Source organism: Nelumbo nucifera, chromosome 2 (assembly GCF_055504915.1).
Source record: "Nelumbo nucifera cultivar China Antique chromosome 2, China Antique-T2T, whole genome shotgun sequence".
NCBI classification, from domain to species: Eukaryota; Viridiplantae; Streptophyta; class Magnoliopsida; order Proteales; family Nelumbonaceae; genus Nelumbo; species Nelumbo nucifera.
This window is the reverse complement of record NC_142650.1, coordinates 17,218,573-17,233,620: the sequence shown is the minus strand read 5'-3', so window position 1 is coordinate 17,233,620 and position 15,048 is coordinate 17,218,573. Positions and strand designations below refer to the sequence as shown.

The following is a 15,048-nucleotide window of genomic DNA, read 5'->3' as shown; positions in this document are numbered from 1 at the left end:
AGCTAAGCAATAGGAAGAATTACAAAATAATACTCATGCAACTAAAAACAAATAGTTGGGTTCAAGGTTTACTCTAAAAGAAGAAAATACTTATCTTGCTTGAAATTACTCTTTTATATGGCCATCATTAATTTTGCATTTATTTTAGGTGGGGAAAGGCTCTTCTAAAGCTTGAAAAGGCTGCTTCTTTAATAATGAACAAATCAAATGGTTATAAGTGGTCTGATTACAAAAAAGGGGGAGGGGGTAAAAGTCTTCTGATAATCCAAAAGCTCTTAAAACTCTATGAGCCAAGTCAGAGCACTCCGTTTGACAAATTTCTTTTTCTTTTTCTGTTTTTTTAGCCAAATTATATAGTTATCGATCCTGGACTAGATCTATCCAAACCCGATCCATTCACAACACTAATTGCAAATTTGCAATGCATCGATCGTGTTCACCAAAATGCGTCAGCGTTACGTAGAAAATTGGGTCTAGTAATGTATGATCCATTCGCCTACTAAATAAAGGGTTTTTAGCTGTTAAGGGTAATTTTTTGCTCTTAATATTAATAAAAATAATATTTTTATATAATAATCTAAATAAGCTATCTTTTTTTGAAAAATATCAAATAAGGGCATTCTTCTTCATCTTCTGTATTTTTTGTTACTTCTTTATTAACGTTTATCATCGATAGCTATAAGTTGAATGACGATCTCTTAGCCGGACCAGGACTATAAAATGTATATGAGATACATGGAATCAAAAAGTATGGTGAGGATTAATCTACACCACACCTGTAGAACGCCATTGTGGGTGTGGACTGGAATGTATCCATAGTTCAGAACAGCTGTGTACTATGGTGTGGTGTGGATTGGTCCCTGCCATAAGGTGTGGTGTGGACCAGTTCATACCCACCAATTTCTCATCCACACTACAGAAATACCCCATAAATTTAAGACACAAGTGTCTTTCGACTTTCGAGGTTTCAATTGATTGACATGTGGGAAGAAAATTCAAACATAAAAAGCTTTCCAATAAGACACGTGTAACATTAGAATTTGAAAGTAGGGTAATAGTCTTTAAATCCCAGAGTCCACTGTTCACATATGCGCTCAACAGAGCGCATCCGACATGAACATCTCACCATGCATTCGGAACATCTCCTGTATTTGTTATTGGGGGATGTTCTCAATAGATGTTGAGAGGTACATGTGGGGCATCCCTAGTGGAATTGGGATCTCCTGCCAACAAAACACATTCCAACCCCCTACTAACATGATCTGACACCACACATCTCACCATGAAATTGGGATCTACCATAAATATATGAAATGTGCATTGCCAGATCATGTTGGTAGGGGTTGGGACGTGTTTTGTTAGCAGGTGATCTAGACTCCTCGTCGTGATCTCTCCTAATGCATGTATGTGGAGTAGGGGTGAGCATAATTCGCTTAAAATCGAAAAATCGAGCCGAAATTTTAGTTTCAGTTTAAATCGAGTTTTGGTCAAGTTCGGTTTTGTTATTTGGTTATTTTATACTTTAGGTTTCGGTTTCAATTATCATAATTGATAAATAAGTTAACTAAAAAAGCCAATTTAATTGTATAACTATATAATTTTTATATTATTTATATTATAATTTATAATATTATATTAATATATTATGCTCATTGGATCATTACTTCATTTGATGGGACTAGAGAGTACAAAACAATTGCGGTCCGTATTGTATTTGCAAAATTTTCAAAAGAAGCAAAACTAAAAAGACAAGTAAACTATTGACTAGCTAGCATCTTCCCCGATCAGTCTCTCTAGTCTTTAATCCCTGTAGATTGTATTGGTTATTGGAAATTTGGAATAAGAATAAGTTGGCCTGTTGTTGTTGGGTGAGTGTGTCTTTCTCAATTGGTCAATCCTCCTGTCCTATCGACTGCCGAGTGTCGCAGTTGATCGGCCGCTTGCATCTGCTCTACTTCTGTGTGAGACCTGAGTGGCTGAGACCTTGAGATGTGACTGTGTCTTGCATCTTCCTCCAGTGCTCTTGGTCTTAGCAGGACCATCTTGCATCTTCTTCTAATCATCCTGGCTCTTATTCTTACTCATTAAGTTTCAGTTTAAGAAAAATAGAGTCAGAAATAACCTAAATAAATTCACAAAATCCGCCTCTTATCAAGTATTGGTGAAATGAACCGAAATAATAAAAAAAAAAATTAATTTCGGTTTTAACGGAAATATTCGTAATAATAGAAAAAAAATTAATTCGATTTGATGGTTTTCACATATTTCAGTTTCGATTCAATTTACCATCTTATTATATCGATTTTTAAAATTTAGATTTTTTCGGTTAAAATACATACCCCTGTGTGGAGCGCCAACGCGATCTATAAATCGCAGGACAAGCATTTACAGCCGTACATCGGGAATATATGCGGTATTTAAATATTAAATATTCCTAATGCACGACTGCAACTTGATGCAACTGTAAATAGCGTTCTGTGAGTTGTGACGAGAAGATCCGATTCAAACCGGATGGCCCTTCCGACCCGAGACAAGATAAAAACAGCATTTAACCGAATTGTCGCTGGTCTAGTGCACTACCGCAGTGGTGTATCGACGAAAATGTCCACACGAATGACGGAAGCTACCCGAGTTTCCTTTAAACATGCAATTAAACAAGTGATCAAGTGAAATGTTGTTGATTTTGCCTAAGGCTGAATTAGGACGGAGTACAAATGCAAATATTCAGTGTAAAACCTTATTTTGTATTTTTTTTTTCGCTTCATCGGGCTACATCCATCCCCTTTCCCTTAACCCCCCAACCCCTGGTGGCAGGGAATTTGATCCCAGGTCTCTAGAGAACCTACCAATCTTATTTTGTATTATTTATATGTATTTACGCTGTTGCATTTGTATCAAACTGAGTAGAAGAAGTGAAAGGACAGTGGAGCCGACGATGGAAAGAATCTAGACTCTTTCTTTTTTTTTTTTACTATTCTTATATTTTATATATATATTTTTTTTGTTTCCGCTTCTCTCTCACACTGATCAAGGACTAATCCGGTTTTACAGAGAACTGTTGCTAACTTTTGTTGTCTGATAAATTTATCTGACGATCTTTCACCATTGGTTTCTTAATCTCGGTCGGGGTTTTGAGTTCCGTGACGCCATTGATGGATGGCCGGTTCCATAGATGGCAGAGCTGCGGGGTCTGCCTCCTTGCAGCAGCAGCAGCGGTCCAGCAGTTCCCTCGTTAAAGAGGCTGCGTTTGAAGAATACGGAGAGTTGGAGACTAGTTTCCCCTTCTCGCGTTAACGGCAGATTCTCGGATCTAATCAGCTTCTCTACTTCCGAAGTTTACTCTAGATTGGTTTCAGCTTTTAGACTGGCTTCGAACTTGGAAGGTCTGTTAATTCAATTTTAACGGACGACCCTGTTGATTTCCCTGTTAGAATATCTTCTTCTTCTGCTTCTAAGCAGATCGAAGAGTAGCTTGTAGATTACGCGTATGTTTTATGGATTGATTTCGTGTTTTTTTTTTTTTCCGTTTTTATTTTTGAAGGAAGCCTGCTCTTAACTTTTTTCTCTAGTAGTTGAAGAGTGAAGCCATTCATCGGCTCGCCGATGTCGTGTCTAGATTTTAGGTACTTGGACAGATTTGTTCGTAGCGGTGCGGTTTTGCGTTTGCTGATTGATTTGTGGTTGTCATAAAGGTTTTTCATATTCTTTTCTTTTTCCCTTTTCCCTTTCCTGCTAGTTGTGGCATAGGGGTTTTGTAGGAGTTGAATTTTTCGTAGAAACACCATTTAATCATTTTTTCGCAGATCGAGAAACCCTTTTGTTGAGAAATTCCTTCTTCTTTTGATATTTTCCATTCAAAGTTCCCCGTTGTTCAACTGCCGGAGCTCCGAATTTTGCATTGTTCGACCTTTTCGTCTCTAGGATTATACACATGGCGAATCGAAACTTGGATAGGGTAATGAGCCTTGGCATATCAGATCTGGCTCTAGACCGTGTCATGGAATTTATCCAAGATCCTCGCGACCGAAATGCTGTTTCTCTAGTTTGTCGTAGATGGTATGAAGCTGATTCTCGGACGCGGAAGCATGTCATTATTGCGTTGTGTTACACATGCACTCCTGATCGTCTAGCACGAAGGTTTAGGTGTCTTGAGTCACTGAAACTGAAGGGGAAACCTCGGGCTGCAATGTTTAATCTCATACCGGAGGATTGGGGAGGATATGCCGGTCCATGGATTAATGAAATCGCAAGGGATTTTCAATGTCTAAAGTCGCTTCATTTCCGACGGATGATAGTCAAGGATAATGATCTGGAGGTTCTAGCTCAAGCTCGTGGTTACATGCTCGAGGTACTTAAACTCGACAAGTGTTCTGGATTTTCTACAGATGGCCTTCGACATATTGGGCGATCTTGCAGGTACTTACTTTCATAATAAAGGGGCAACATTTCTTGGTTTTTGTTTTAATTCCAGTAGATATATCACAATTATGTTTAATTTGATACTGATTGTGAAGAAAAGGAAAGATATTCTTTTTTATTTAACTTCTTTTACAAAGAGGAGGGGTGGATGGTGACTAACAAAATAGGTTGTCCACTGGCGCCGGAATTTCTTTAATAGCATGAAACAATCCCCATGCTTTTCTTACTTGCCTATAAAATGTTCTTACATTATATTGATAATAACTTAATGGATAGGGAAGATATTTAGGGATGAATACCTGCACTTGTAATTAGTATGACAGGGGTGGTAAGTTCCTGGTTGTGTTCATGTTTCAATTGGTTCACGAACACAACCAACGTTCTGTATGATATTGCTGGTTTTGGAACCAGCAACCCATGGTTCCTGAATCAGCAAAATGGCCTCTTTCTTTTTTTGAAATTTGAACACAATTTTTTTATAGATTTTTCACCTAGGAAACACGGTTCACTGATGTAAGCATGACATGGCAGTTCTATGGTGTGCCTCACACACCAACATAGCTCCAGTCAATATTCTCTATTTGATTATGACCGTACAAAAGTAGATAGTGAAAGTACATGTGCACATGAACCATACAACCAATGCTCACTTATCATATGGTTCTAGAACCACACCACCCTTTTTAGAACCATAAACCAAATGCCACCAAAATTGTAAGAAACGAAGGAGAAATTTAGCATCTTCAAACTAAAGAAGAGAGAACCTGTTTGAAATGGAGCCAAGTTGTTGGACATGAGCTCCCCCACTGTTGTTTATGCGTGTATTGAAATCTTTGTGCATTGGATATGCATGCTGATGTAATTTGTTCATTGTCTAAACATTTGGAAATAGAGTTTTCTTTTAGGATAATATTGGATCTGAAGCTATTTTACCCAGATACAGCAAGGACAAGACTGGATATGTTGTTGAGTATAGAATTTAAACTAAAGTTGTATCCAATGACAAGACTGAATATGTTGGCAGATAGTTTGGAATTATTGGATCTCCTTTTTTACCTTTTCTTTCTTGAATTTTCCTTCGTGGTATCTAATATAATGGATTTCATTGATTTCTTTGAAGTGAGAGTTGGACATGTAGGGTTTGGGTGGTCAGAGCATCATGGATGAAACAAGAATGTCAAGAACAGAGTGCATAGTTCTCATGTTAAGTTTCAACACTCCTCTTAATTCCTTTTCTCTGTCTAATTTGGTAGAGGTGGTCTCTCTAGAAGGTGGTTTTCTTTTTTTTGATCAATAGCTCTCAAATTTGATTAGTAATGAACCAAAGGGAAGTACATATATATGTACAGACTTTCTTTAGAAGATAAGGTGTCTTATATCTTTCCCTATCTCTCTTTTTTCTTTTTTAAAACCAAAGATTTTATCCATTGAGCCGATGTGGTGAGATCAGAATTATTGGCAGCAGTCTATGGAGTAGAGAAAGCTAAAGAAATGGGGATTACTAAGCTGATTATTGAAGGTGATTCAAAAGTAGTTGTGGGCTGGCTGAAAAGGGGGGAAGGAATCATATGGAAGTTAAGGAATGAATTCAGGAGATTCAAGCACATTTTTAAAGATATGATGATCCAAATAAGGTGGATTAGGAATTTAGGAGATATGCAAACAGTTTGGCTGATGGTCTTGCAAAGCAAGGAACTCAAAGACAACCTATGTTTTCGGCAATTCTGTAAATAATGAATAGTTTCTGTTTGGGCTTTGTTTTGTGCTCACAACTCTTTGTTGTATCTCTATTTTTAATCTAATGAATCAATTTTGTGTTGCTGATAAAAAAAAAGATTTTATCCATTGAGCTATCCTAATGGTTATGCATTTAATTAGAGTTCCTTGCTTCTTTCTTTCGTCTTAAATGTTCTTGCATTTCCCTTGTCTCACATTGCCCAAGCAACTGTAGCCCTTACGCTTCTCTACATAATTCTACCCATTTTTTTTGGCCATACAAAAGTTGTGCTAGCAAATAGGCTTAATATCCACTTGTACCCATACAAAGCGAAGAACCAATGCCAAATATAAGTAACAAGTGCATATGAGATTAGTAAGTGATAGCAGGTTTCACCATTTGCGTTGCAAAGAGCACCCATGAGGAGAAAGGCAATAAGCAGGTCTCCTTTTTTGTATCGAGTTGCATGCTAATTTTCTCATGAAAAACTTCCTAACTGAAAGCTCCAATTCTTGGTGGGATGGGTTTGCCCCAAACCTCTTTTACAGGAAAAGGCTGTAAGGGAAAGGACCTTGAAATAAGCACAGATTTGACTTCTAATTGGTCAATTCTAAGCATGGACATGTATCAAATTTTGTGTTTTAAAGGCTCTAAATTTTGAGTAGTCTAGTATCCTCAACATTGTTAGGATCTTCTTGTGGGTCAAGTATGCAGTGGTAAACAAATTTCCCTTGGATAGCTATGTTACATCATGTCAATCATACTACATGACTATCTTCTTACTTTTAATGAGTTAGTCCAGCATTTGATAATCTAAAAAGGGTCATCCAATGATTGCCTTGGCTATTAGGGTCTTGGTAGGGGTAGACTGGCTTTGAATGTAAACTTTGGCCTTTTTCTTTGGGACAAATTAGGTGCTGTAGACTTGAACCCATTTTATCATGCTTGTCTGCCTGTGATTTTACCACTGCACCAAGAAAAGACTCCTTATCAAAATGCTTCATGTAATTGCTTCAGGTAAGGGTTGCCTATGACTAGATCTGTTCATGGGTTGGGCCAGGATTTCACTCTTCATTAACAGAATCTTTTCAGGCCCAAGCCCGACCCTCATAAAATGTCCGAAGCTCGGGCTTGAGCCCGAAGCTCAACCTAACAACAAAAACTCAAAAAAAAAAAAACTAAGTTTGGACTTTGAGGACCCGATCACTCGCCAGTTGCCACTGTTAGCCTAGTTTGTTGCCGCTAGAGAATGATAAAAACAACAAGAGACAAGAGGATTTGGTTGCTAGCTCGCTACTACTTGAGTTCGCCGGAGAAGGTAAAGTAAAAAAAAAAGGTTGTCTCATGCTGCTGTTAGCTTATGCTCGACGCCGACTTGTCAGAGATTACTAGTTCGTTGGTGGCGCCGGTGGTTGCTACTTGCTAGCTACCATTGGTTTGTTGATCTTAGACTGAGACTTTGAGAGTGAGAAGTGAGATCAATGAAAAGAGGGAAAGGGTTAGTCGGGTTAGGGTTTAGAAATTATATATTTTTATTATATACAAAATTTGGGTCGGATCGACCTTTTTTGACAAATCCCGAGCCCATCCCAGAAAATAATCAAGCCGGGCTTTTAGGCTTGAGATCAAACCCGCGGGCTAAAAAACATGTCCAAGCATGTCTGGGGGCCGGGCTGGGCTGTCGGGCCACCCGACCCATGAACATGTCTACCTATGACCCCTGAGTAGCTGTTTACTGTAACCCTAACCTAGCTCTATTATAAAATTGGGTTGGTTGGGTTGGCAGCTTAATAGCTAAATTAGTAAGAACATGCACAAACATGCAGACCCACTCTCATATGTTGGTCCTAGCTATTCAAGGACTTGGGGGTGGTGAATTGTTTACGAACCTAACCTTTGGCATTTCCACACAAAGCATCTGCCTTTTTAGTGTCACTGTGTTAGATTGCTTTTTTTTTCCCACATGTCAACCATCAAACCAAGCAATAGCCCTTCCTTTATGTTATGTTTATTGAAGGGCCATTTTCTTATGCTGGTTCCAGCTACCAGGGTCTTGTCTGGGGTGGCCTGGAGACCATAACCTTTTTGCATAAAGTTGTCATTCTGTAAGTTTTGATTTGATGTGTCATGGATCCCAATCTGATTGGTTATGCTAGACTACCTTCATTGTGTTGGGCTGATGAATTTCTAGTTCTCAATCTCTAACTTCCCCCATGTAGAGGTGGTTTTAGTTTATACCAGTGTTTTAAAAGGCGTGGGAGGTGTATGCCAGAGGTGCTCCCAAAACGCTTCCAGGCGAGGCGCTCCCAAAATGCCCCAAGGCATATATGCCAGATGTGCTGACACCTATGAGGCATATGCCTTAGGTGCAAGAGGCGTACACCTCATACGCTTTTTTCATGAGTTGCGCTAGAGGCATATGCCTCAGGTGACACGTGGCACCTCGTGACAACTAGCCAACCTGGATCAGCCTGGCACATGATCCGACCTGGCCGACCTAGCCGACCTGGATCAGCCCGGCACATGATCCGACCTGGTCGACCTAGCCAACCTGGATCAGCCTGGCACACGACCCGACCTGGCAACCCATAAGACGCCCACCGATAAACTCGGCATGCATACCCCACGAGCTCGGTAGCTCACCAAGGAGCTCGGTAGCTCACCAAAGAGCTCTCCAAGGAGCTCTCCAAGGAGCTCGCCACCAAGGAGCCATGCAACTCGGCAGAGCTCACCACAAGCAGCTCGGCATAGCTTCCCCGGGCAACTCGCCACTTGTAGGGTAGCTCGGTACAGAAGAGTAGTTTGGCGTATCGTAGGAAGATCTCCTGCCTGACAATCGTACCTGACAGATTTGGAGACCTGCGCCCACGTCTCTTGCCAGGCGGCGCCTTGCCTGGCAGAGCCGTACTCTGCAACAGTCGCCTGCACCTGCCGCCTCAGCTCTGACAGCGACGACTGCGACAGAGAGACAGAGGCGGTTATGCCTGACTTGACAAAGGCAGTCACGCCTGATTTGACAGGACACCGCTATATAAGGACTCCAACCCCCAAAGGCAAGGGGGGAGAAGGAAAAAATGGAGGTAATCCCTGCTCTCTAGCTCTCTCATTCTAATATCATCTTCAAGCTCTTGACAATCAGAGTGCTAACTTAGGCATCGGAGAGTCCCCGCCGGGTAAATACCCCCGGGCCCCTGGTTCAGTTCTCGCAGGTTCCTCAGCTCCCGCCGCCTACAAAGGAGAGGAGGTCACCTCATGCAGAGGGCAGTTGGGTTGCGCTACACCAGGGAGCTCCACCATCCTCTGAGTTACAGGCTGCCTAGGAGCAGGTCAAATGACGAGTCCACCAAGGTAGCTCACCACCAGGGAGCTCAGCATAGCTCTCCCCCGGGCAGTTCGCCATCAGGGAGCTCGGCATAGCTCTCCCCCAGGTAGTTAGCCATCAGGTAGCTCGTCACTAGGCAGCTCACCACCAGGGAGCTCGTCACCAAGTAGCTCACCACCAGGGAGTTCGTCACCAAGTAGCTCACCACCAGGGAGCTCCACCATCCTCTCCTGTGAGCAGGTCAAATGACGAGGCACTTAGCCAAAAAAATTGATACATCACAAAAAAATGATACGTGACCAGAAACGGTTACATCAAGAAGTAAACACATCAGTTGCTACACATCTTGTAATAGTACAAATCTCTGTCATGCTTATTTCTGATTTGGTGTTGCTAGCCTGGTTACACTTGTTTCTAGCAGATCTGGAGTCCTGAAACAAGTGGTCATCCTTTTACATCCTTTTACATGCGGAAAAATATATAGTGACCCTGCAACCTTATGACGGACAATTTTTGTTTTTTTAAGAAAAATGTTTTATTGCACTATGTGCTAAGGAATTGCAATATGTAAATTATGTGAATATGTTAAATGTATCACTTCTCTTATTTATGTGTTGGCATTACTAATGTGCTACATATGTGTCAGTATTCTAAACAATGGTTATATTAACTGGTCACCGACTCAATTGAATTGGTATCTCTCTAACCCTGGGTTTGGGTCTTAACCAGTTTCAGTTGTAACCTGTTTAGACATGTTTATTATGGATTAAATGTATAGTTAAAATCAGCCTGAATACATCAACCTTATGATTAACCCAGCCAATAAAAAAGAAGAACCCAAAGAAGCAAAAAAAATCTAATCCAATTAGAAGCAGGTGAAGTAACTTGCTCTAAATTCTGACATATGCCCAACTCAAATGGCTTTTTTTTAATAGGACCCCAATTCAAATGGCTTTCCTCTCCATTCCCTTCTTTTCCAATTTTTGCATAGATATGATGTGTCTTCAACTCTTCATCACCTTGTTGAGATAGTGGTTTATTGTAAAAGCAACCCCAGGATTGGCTATGGTGGTGAGCTTGGTTATAGCAATATGGCAGTTGATGGAAGTAGCATCAGTGGTGGTGAATGATAGCAAAAGTGGGATCTCTGGTGGTGTCAGTGGAAACATTGATGTATTGGGAAAAACTAGCTACGAGTAGGAGGATGGAGTGCATTCCCAAGTTGGAAGGTGGCATTGACTTAAAAGAAATGAAAGCAGTCTTGTTTCTTCCACCCAGGGAGCAATTTTGTCTGAATATCCTATTATTTTAGCTGAAGTTCTATTGGGAAAAAAGTAGCTGTATATTTTTCTGAGGGAGCACAGGAACTTCTTGCAGTGCAATTAAGTTCTTTTCTTTGTGCTAAAGCTTCAGGGGAAGTGCCATGATAAAGTTTTCTGCTAAAGAAAGCAGGGTATGATGGAAAAAATTGTTTGCCTTCTTCTCAAAAAAAAAAAAAAAAGAAAGTGCAGTTCAATGAATTAATACATTTTAAAACGAGTTAAGCATGCTAATAGTAAAAAAAAAGTATGCTAACAGTCAAATTAAAATGTTTTTTTCCCTCTAGGAAACAATGTGGCAATATGATATGTTGCTTTTTATGTACGAACTTCAGAAAAACTTCTGGAAAGTGCCATTATAGATCTACTTGTGTCCAACTCCTCTGCTTTTGCACAAATTTGTCAATAGAACTTTTTTTTGGACGAGTTTTCACTATGCATGAACCATGAAATGAAGCAAGACAAGGAAGAAAGAAAAACTTCTGGAAAGTGCCATTATAGATCTACTTGTGTCCAACTCCTCTGCTTTTGCCCAAATTTGTTAATAGAACTTTTTTTTTGGACGAGTTTTCACTATGCATGAACCATGAAATGAAGCAAGACAAGGAAGAAAGAAAAATTCTTAGATTTCAAAGTGATTCTCTTTACATATCCTTTTTAGGAGCTCAGTAGCTTTCAAATAATGAAGCAAATCTTCTCACCCATCAATTTCTTGTTTCTCTTTTTGTTGATTAATACGAAGATAAAAAATTTAATCCCACTCCTCCAATTCCATCTACTCATTAGAAGTAACTAACCTTAGATTAGAACCCAAGATCACAAAAGACTGGGAAAAGTTCAATATATTCTTCTACTAAATGGTGACTTTGAACGAAGTTCTCATGTTTACTTGTTTTATCTTTCTTAATTAACACCCTACTTATCATTCAAAACGCAATGACTTAATTTAAACTTGGAGGATTATCTTAACTCACTTTACTCAGATTTGCAACAGTAGTAGCTTTGGAACCTGTAGATGTTGGAGAAACCCTGCACATGTGAGAAGGCAAGACAGATAGCTTCTATTGGTCAATAGGCTTTCCAGCCTTTCTGGTATATCTTCAAATTTCGAGGTTTTAGTGAGTGGGCTCACCATTAAAAAAATTTTTTTGCTTATCTTCTGAAATATGCACTTTATTAATCTTCTGGTCATTCTTTGCTTTGTCCCTATTTTGCATGTTTTCGCTGATGTTTATGGTTTTGTTTTTTTAACAGAAACAATTGCTACATCAGCAAAAACAATATAATTTTGTTCCGAAAACAAAACCATACACATTGGCAGACACCCCCTTTGTGGGTTGAAATCTAGAGCAGTCCTAAACTCTGCCAATGTGAGCTTGTTTTGTACTCCCGGTCCCGAGCCTGGATAAAGGAGGAACCGAGGAAGGTTGTGCCAGGTTGGCAGCTGGCATTTAAGCTTCTAACCAAAGTCTTACGAACATGGATGCTGAAGCACTGAACAAAACAAAATGGCAGAACAAGCTCATGTAGCTGACACTATGTAGTTGGGTAGAGGCATAGAGGATGATGATGACATCTAGAGCAGTGCTAACTGCTAACTGCCTTTGCCATGTGCTAGAGACATGGCGGGACTCACAGAAACAAGTTGAAGGACAATAATATTGTTCATGGACTGTACTTTGTCTGTAGTGGGGTTTCAGAGATAGCTGAGCTGCCTTCTATCATTACTCTAAAACCTTTCTATAAATTCTTTTGAGCAATGTTCAGCTCTTGATTTATCATGTATTGTTTTATTTTCCATTTCATTTTTAGTCCAATGACAGTTCAACAATCCATTGTTGGGTCATAATTATTGGCTATTTGGTCACCTTGGTTTCATGTAGCATCATCTTGAATATGTTTTGACCATCATGCATGTGTTGCAATATGAAATATCAGTTTTGCTGGTAGTGGGCATGATACTGATTTAGACATTTTCAGGGGAAGAGGATCCATAAATATTTTGATGCATGTGTGTGTGTGTGTGTGCATTAGCCCATTGTGCCCAGGTAAAGTAAGGATTTGGACAGGGAAATTTCACTAAAATTTCAACTGTCTGGATGTATTGAAGTTGTTTTTATTTATGCATTTTAATGGTTGAATTGTTGTTTTAGACATGTATGATCATTGGTATTAAGTGACTTATTCTCTTTTTCCTCTATCTCTACCTATGCTTCTGCAGTGCTCTAAGAACATTGTTTTTAGAAGAGAGTATGATAGATGAGAAAGATGGTGAGTGGCTCCATGATCTTGCTCTAAACAACACAGTGCTTGAGGTTTTGAACTTCTATATGACAGATCTCATGAAAATCAGTGTCCAAGACCTTGAACTGATAGCCAGGAATTGCCGGTCTTTAGTTTCAATTAAAATTAGTGAACCTGAGATATTGGACCTAGTTGGTTTCTTCCGTGCTGCATCTGCATTAGAGGAATTTGGTGGGGGTTCTTTCAATGAGCAACCTGATAGGTACTTAGTTGTTCCATTCCCCTCAAGACTATGTCGCTTGGGTCTCGGCTACATGGGGAGGAATGAAATGTCTATAGTATTTCCATTTGCATCACTACTCAAGAAACTGGATCTCCTGTATGCCTTGCTTGATACAGAGGACCATTGCCAACTGATTCAACGATGCCCCAATTTAGAAACTTTGGAGGTAGAATCTGAAAACAGTTCTTCTTTCATTATTTTTACCATCATGGTTTGGGAATTAGGCTGCTAATTTATTCCTGTTTTTTATCTTATGAATAGGCAAGAAATGTGATTGGAGATAGAGGTCTAGAAGTTCTTGCTCAGAATTGTAAAAAATTAAAGAGGCTTAGAATTGAGAGAGGTGCAGATGATCAGGAAATGGAGGATGAACAAGGCCTAGTTTCACAAAGAGGATTATCTTCTCTGGCACAAGGCTGTACTGAGCTGCAATACCTGGCTGTCTATGTATCTGACATAACCAATGCTTCTTTGGAATCTATTGGGACTTTTTGCAAAAATCTCTGTGATTTCCGATTAGTTTTGCTTGACCGTGAAGAAAGGATAACAGACTTGCCACTTGACAACGGGGTCCGAGCTCTGTTGAGGGGTTGTGAGAAGCTTAGGAGGTTTGCTCTTTATCTACGACCAAGGGGCTTGACTGATGTGGGTCTCCGTTATATAGGGCAGTACAGCCAGAATGTGAGGTGGATGCTTCTGGGATATGTGGGAGAATCAGATGATGGGCTTCTGGAGTTCTCAAGAGGCTGTCCTAGCTTACAGAAACTTGAAGTGAGGGGCTGTTGCTTCAGTGAACGTGCACTAGCTCTAGCTGTAATGCGACTATCTTCTCTGAGATACTTGTGGGTGCAAGGGTATGGAGCATCTGCAACAGGTAGTGACCTCTTGGCCATGGCTCGTCCCTTCTGGAACATCGAGTTAATTCCTGCAAGAAGGGTCAACATTAATGATGGACAAAGAGAGGAGATAGTTGACCATCCGGCCCAAATACTTGCATACTACTCTCTTGCCGGGCCAAGAACAGACTACACGGAAAGTGTTATTCCATTGGTCCCCCCTTCCATGGTAAACACATAGAACTTTGTATATCCATCTCTTGTACTGGTAACAGGATCTATAACATGCCATGTTCATAAGGTCTTTCTTGTAATATCATCCACCAGCCAATAGGGGCCCTCTTTCTTGTATTAAGTTTGTCTCCAACTCGTAATTTGAAAGCATTTCTTTCGGTGAAAGTATCCTTAAATTCTTGCCCCAGCCATCTCCTCTTTCTGGGAATCCATCAGCAAATCTGATTCAATGGTATGTTCCATCATTTTTCGTCGGGCACTCTGATTTGATGTTATGTTGGGATGATGAAAAAAATATTATGCGATTGAGTATAGCTTCATCAGACAAGACCGGCAAGACTTGCTTTTTGGATCATATTTATCCACAGGCATCAATTTCTGCAAGTACCTTGGTAGCCCATTTTTTTTTTCTTTCCAAATTTTTGGAGGTTTATTGAACGGGTTTTATCTGAACTGCATCAGTGGTTGAGTATGGCGTCGTCCATTTGTGGTATCTACAAGATAATGTCCGATCAATTTTGGAGAGTTCTTTATTGTTTTCTTTATCTATGCTTTGTTGTAATCTTTGACGTCAACTTCATGAATGAACAAAAAATGTTGCTCTGTAGTCTGTACATGTAAGAAAATGTGCAAATCCTCAAGTTGAATGCGGATGGGTGAAGTTGGAAATTCTC

General features: G+C 39.9%; 1 protein-coding gene and 1 long non-coding RNA gene across 2 annotated transcripts; both read left to right on the top strand.

Annotated features, from left to right (window-relative positions):
* The first annotated feature begins 2,678 nt into the window (after nt 1-2,678).
* On the top strand, nt 2,679-15,048 carry LOC104596994 (coronatine-insensitive protein 1-like). Its single transcript, XM_010258348.3, has 3 exons — nt 2,679-4,416; nt 12,999-13,470; nt 13,566-15,048. Exons 1-3 carry the CDS (start codon nt 3,932-3,934, stop codon nt 14,379-14,381), a joined length of 1,773 nt encoding a protein of 590 aa, XP_010256650.1. The 5' UTR covers nt 2,679-3,931; the 3' UTR covers nt 14,382-15,048.
* Nucleotides 4,423-10,313, top strand: LOC148801959 (uncharacterized). Its single transcript, XR_016082317.1, has 2 exons — nt 4,423-9,579; nt 9,610-10,313. It is a non-coding gene; the product is annotated as an uncharacterized LOC148801959 (long non-coding RNA).

Coding starts and splice junctions, on each gene's coding strand:
- LOC104596994 (XM_010258348.3), top strand. CDS start 3,932: ATGGCGAATCGAAACTTGGATAGGGTAATGAGCCTTGGCATATCAGAT. Junction 4,417..12,998: donor CATATTGGGCGATCTTGCAG/GTACTTACTTTC, acceptor ATGCTTCTGCAG/TGCTCTAAGAACATTGTTTT. Junction 13,471..13,565: donor CCAATTTAGAAACTTTGGAG/GTAGAATCTGAA, acceptor TCTTATGAATAG/GCAAGAAATGTGATTGGAGA.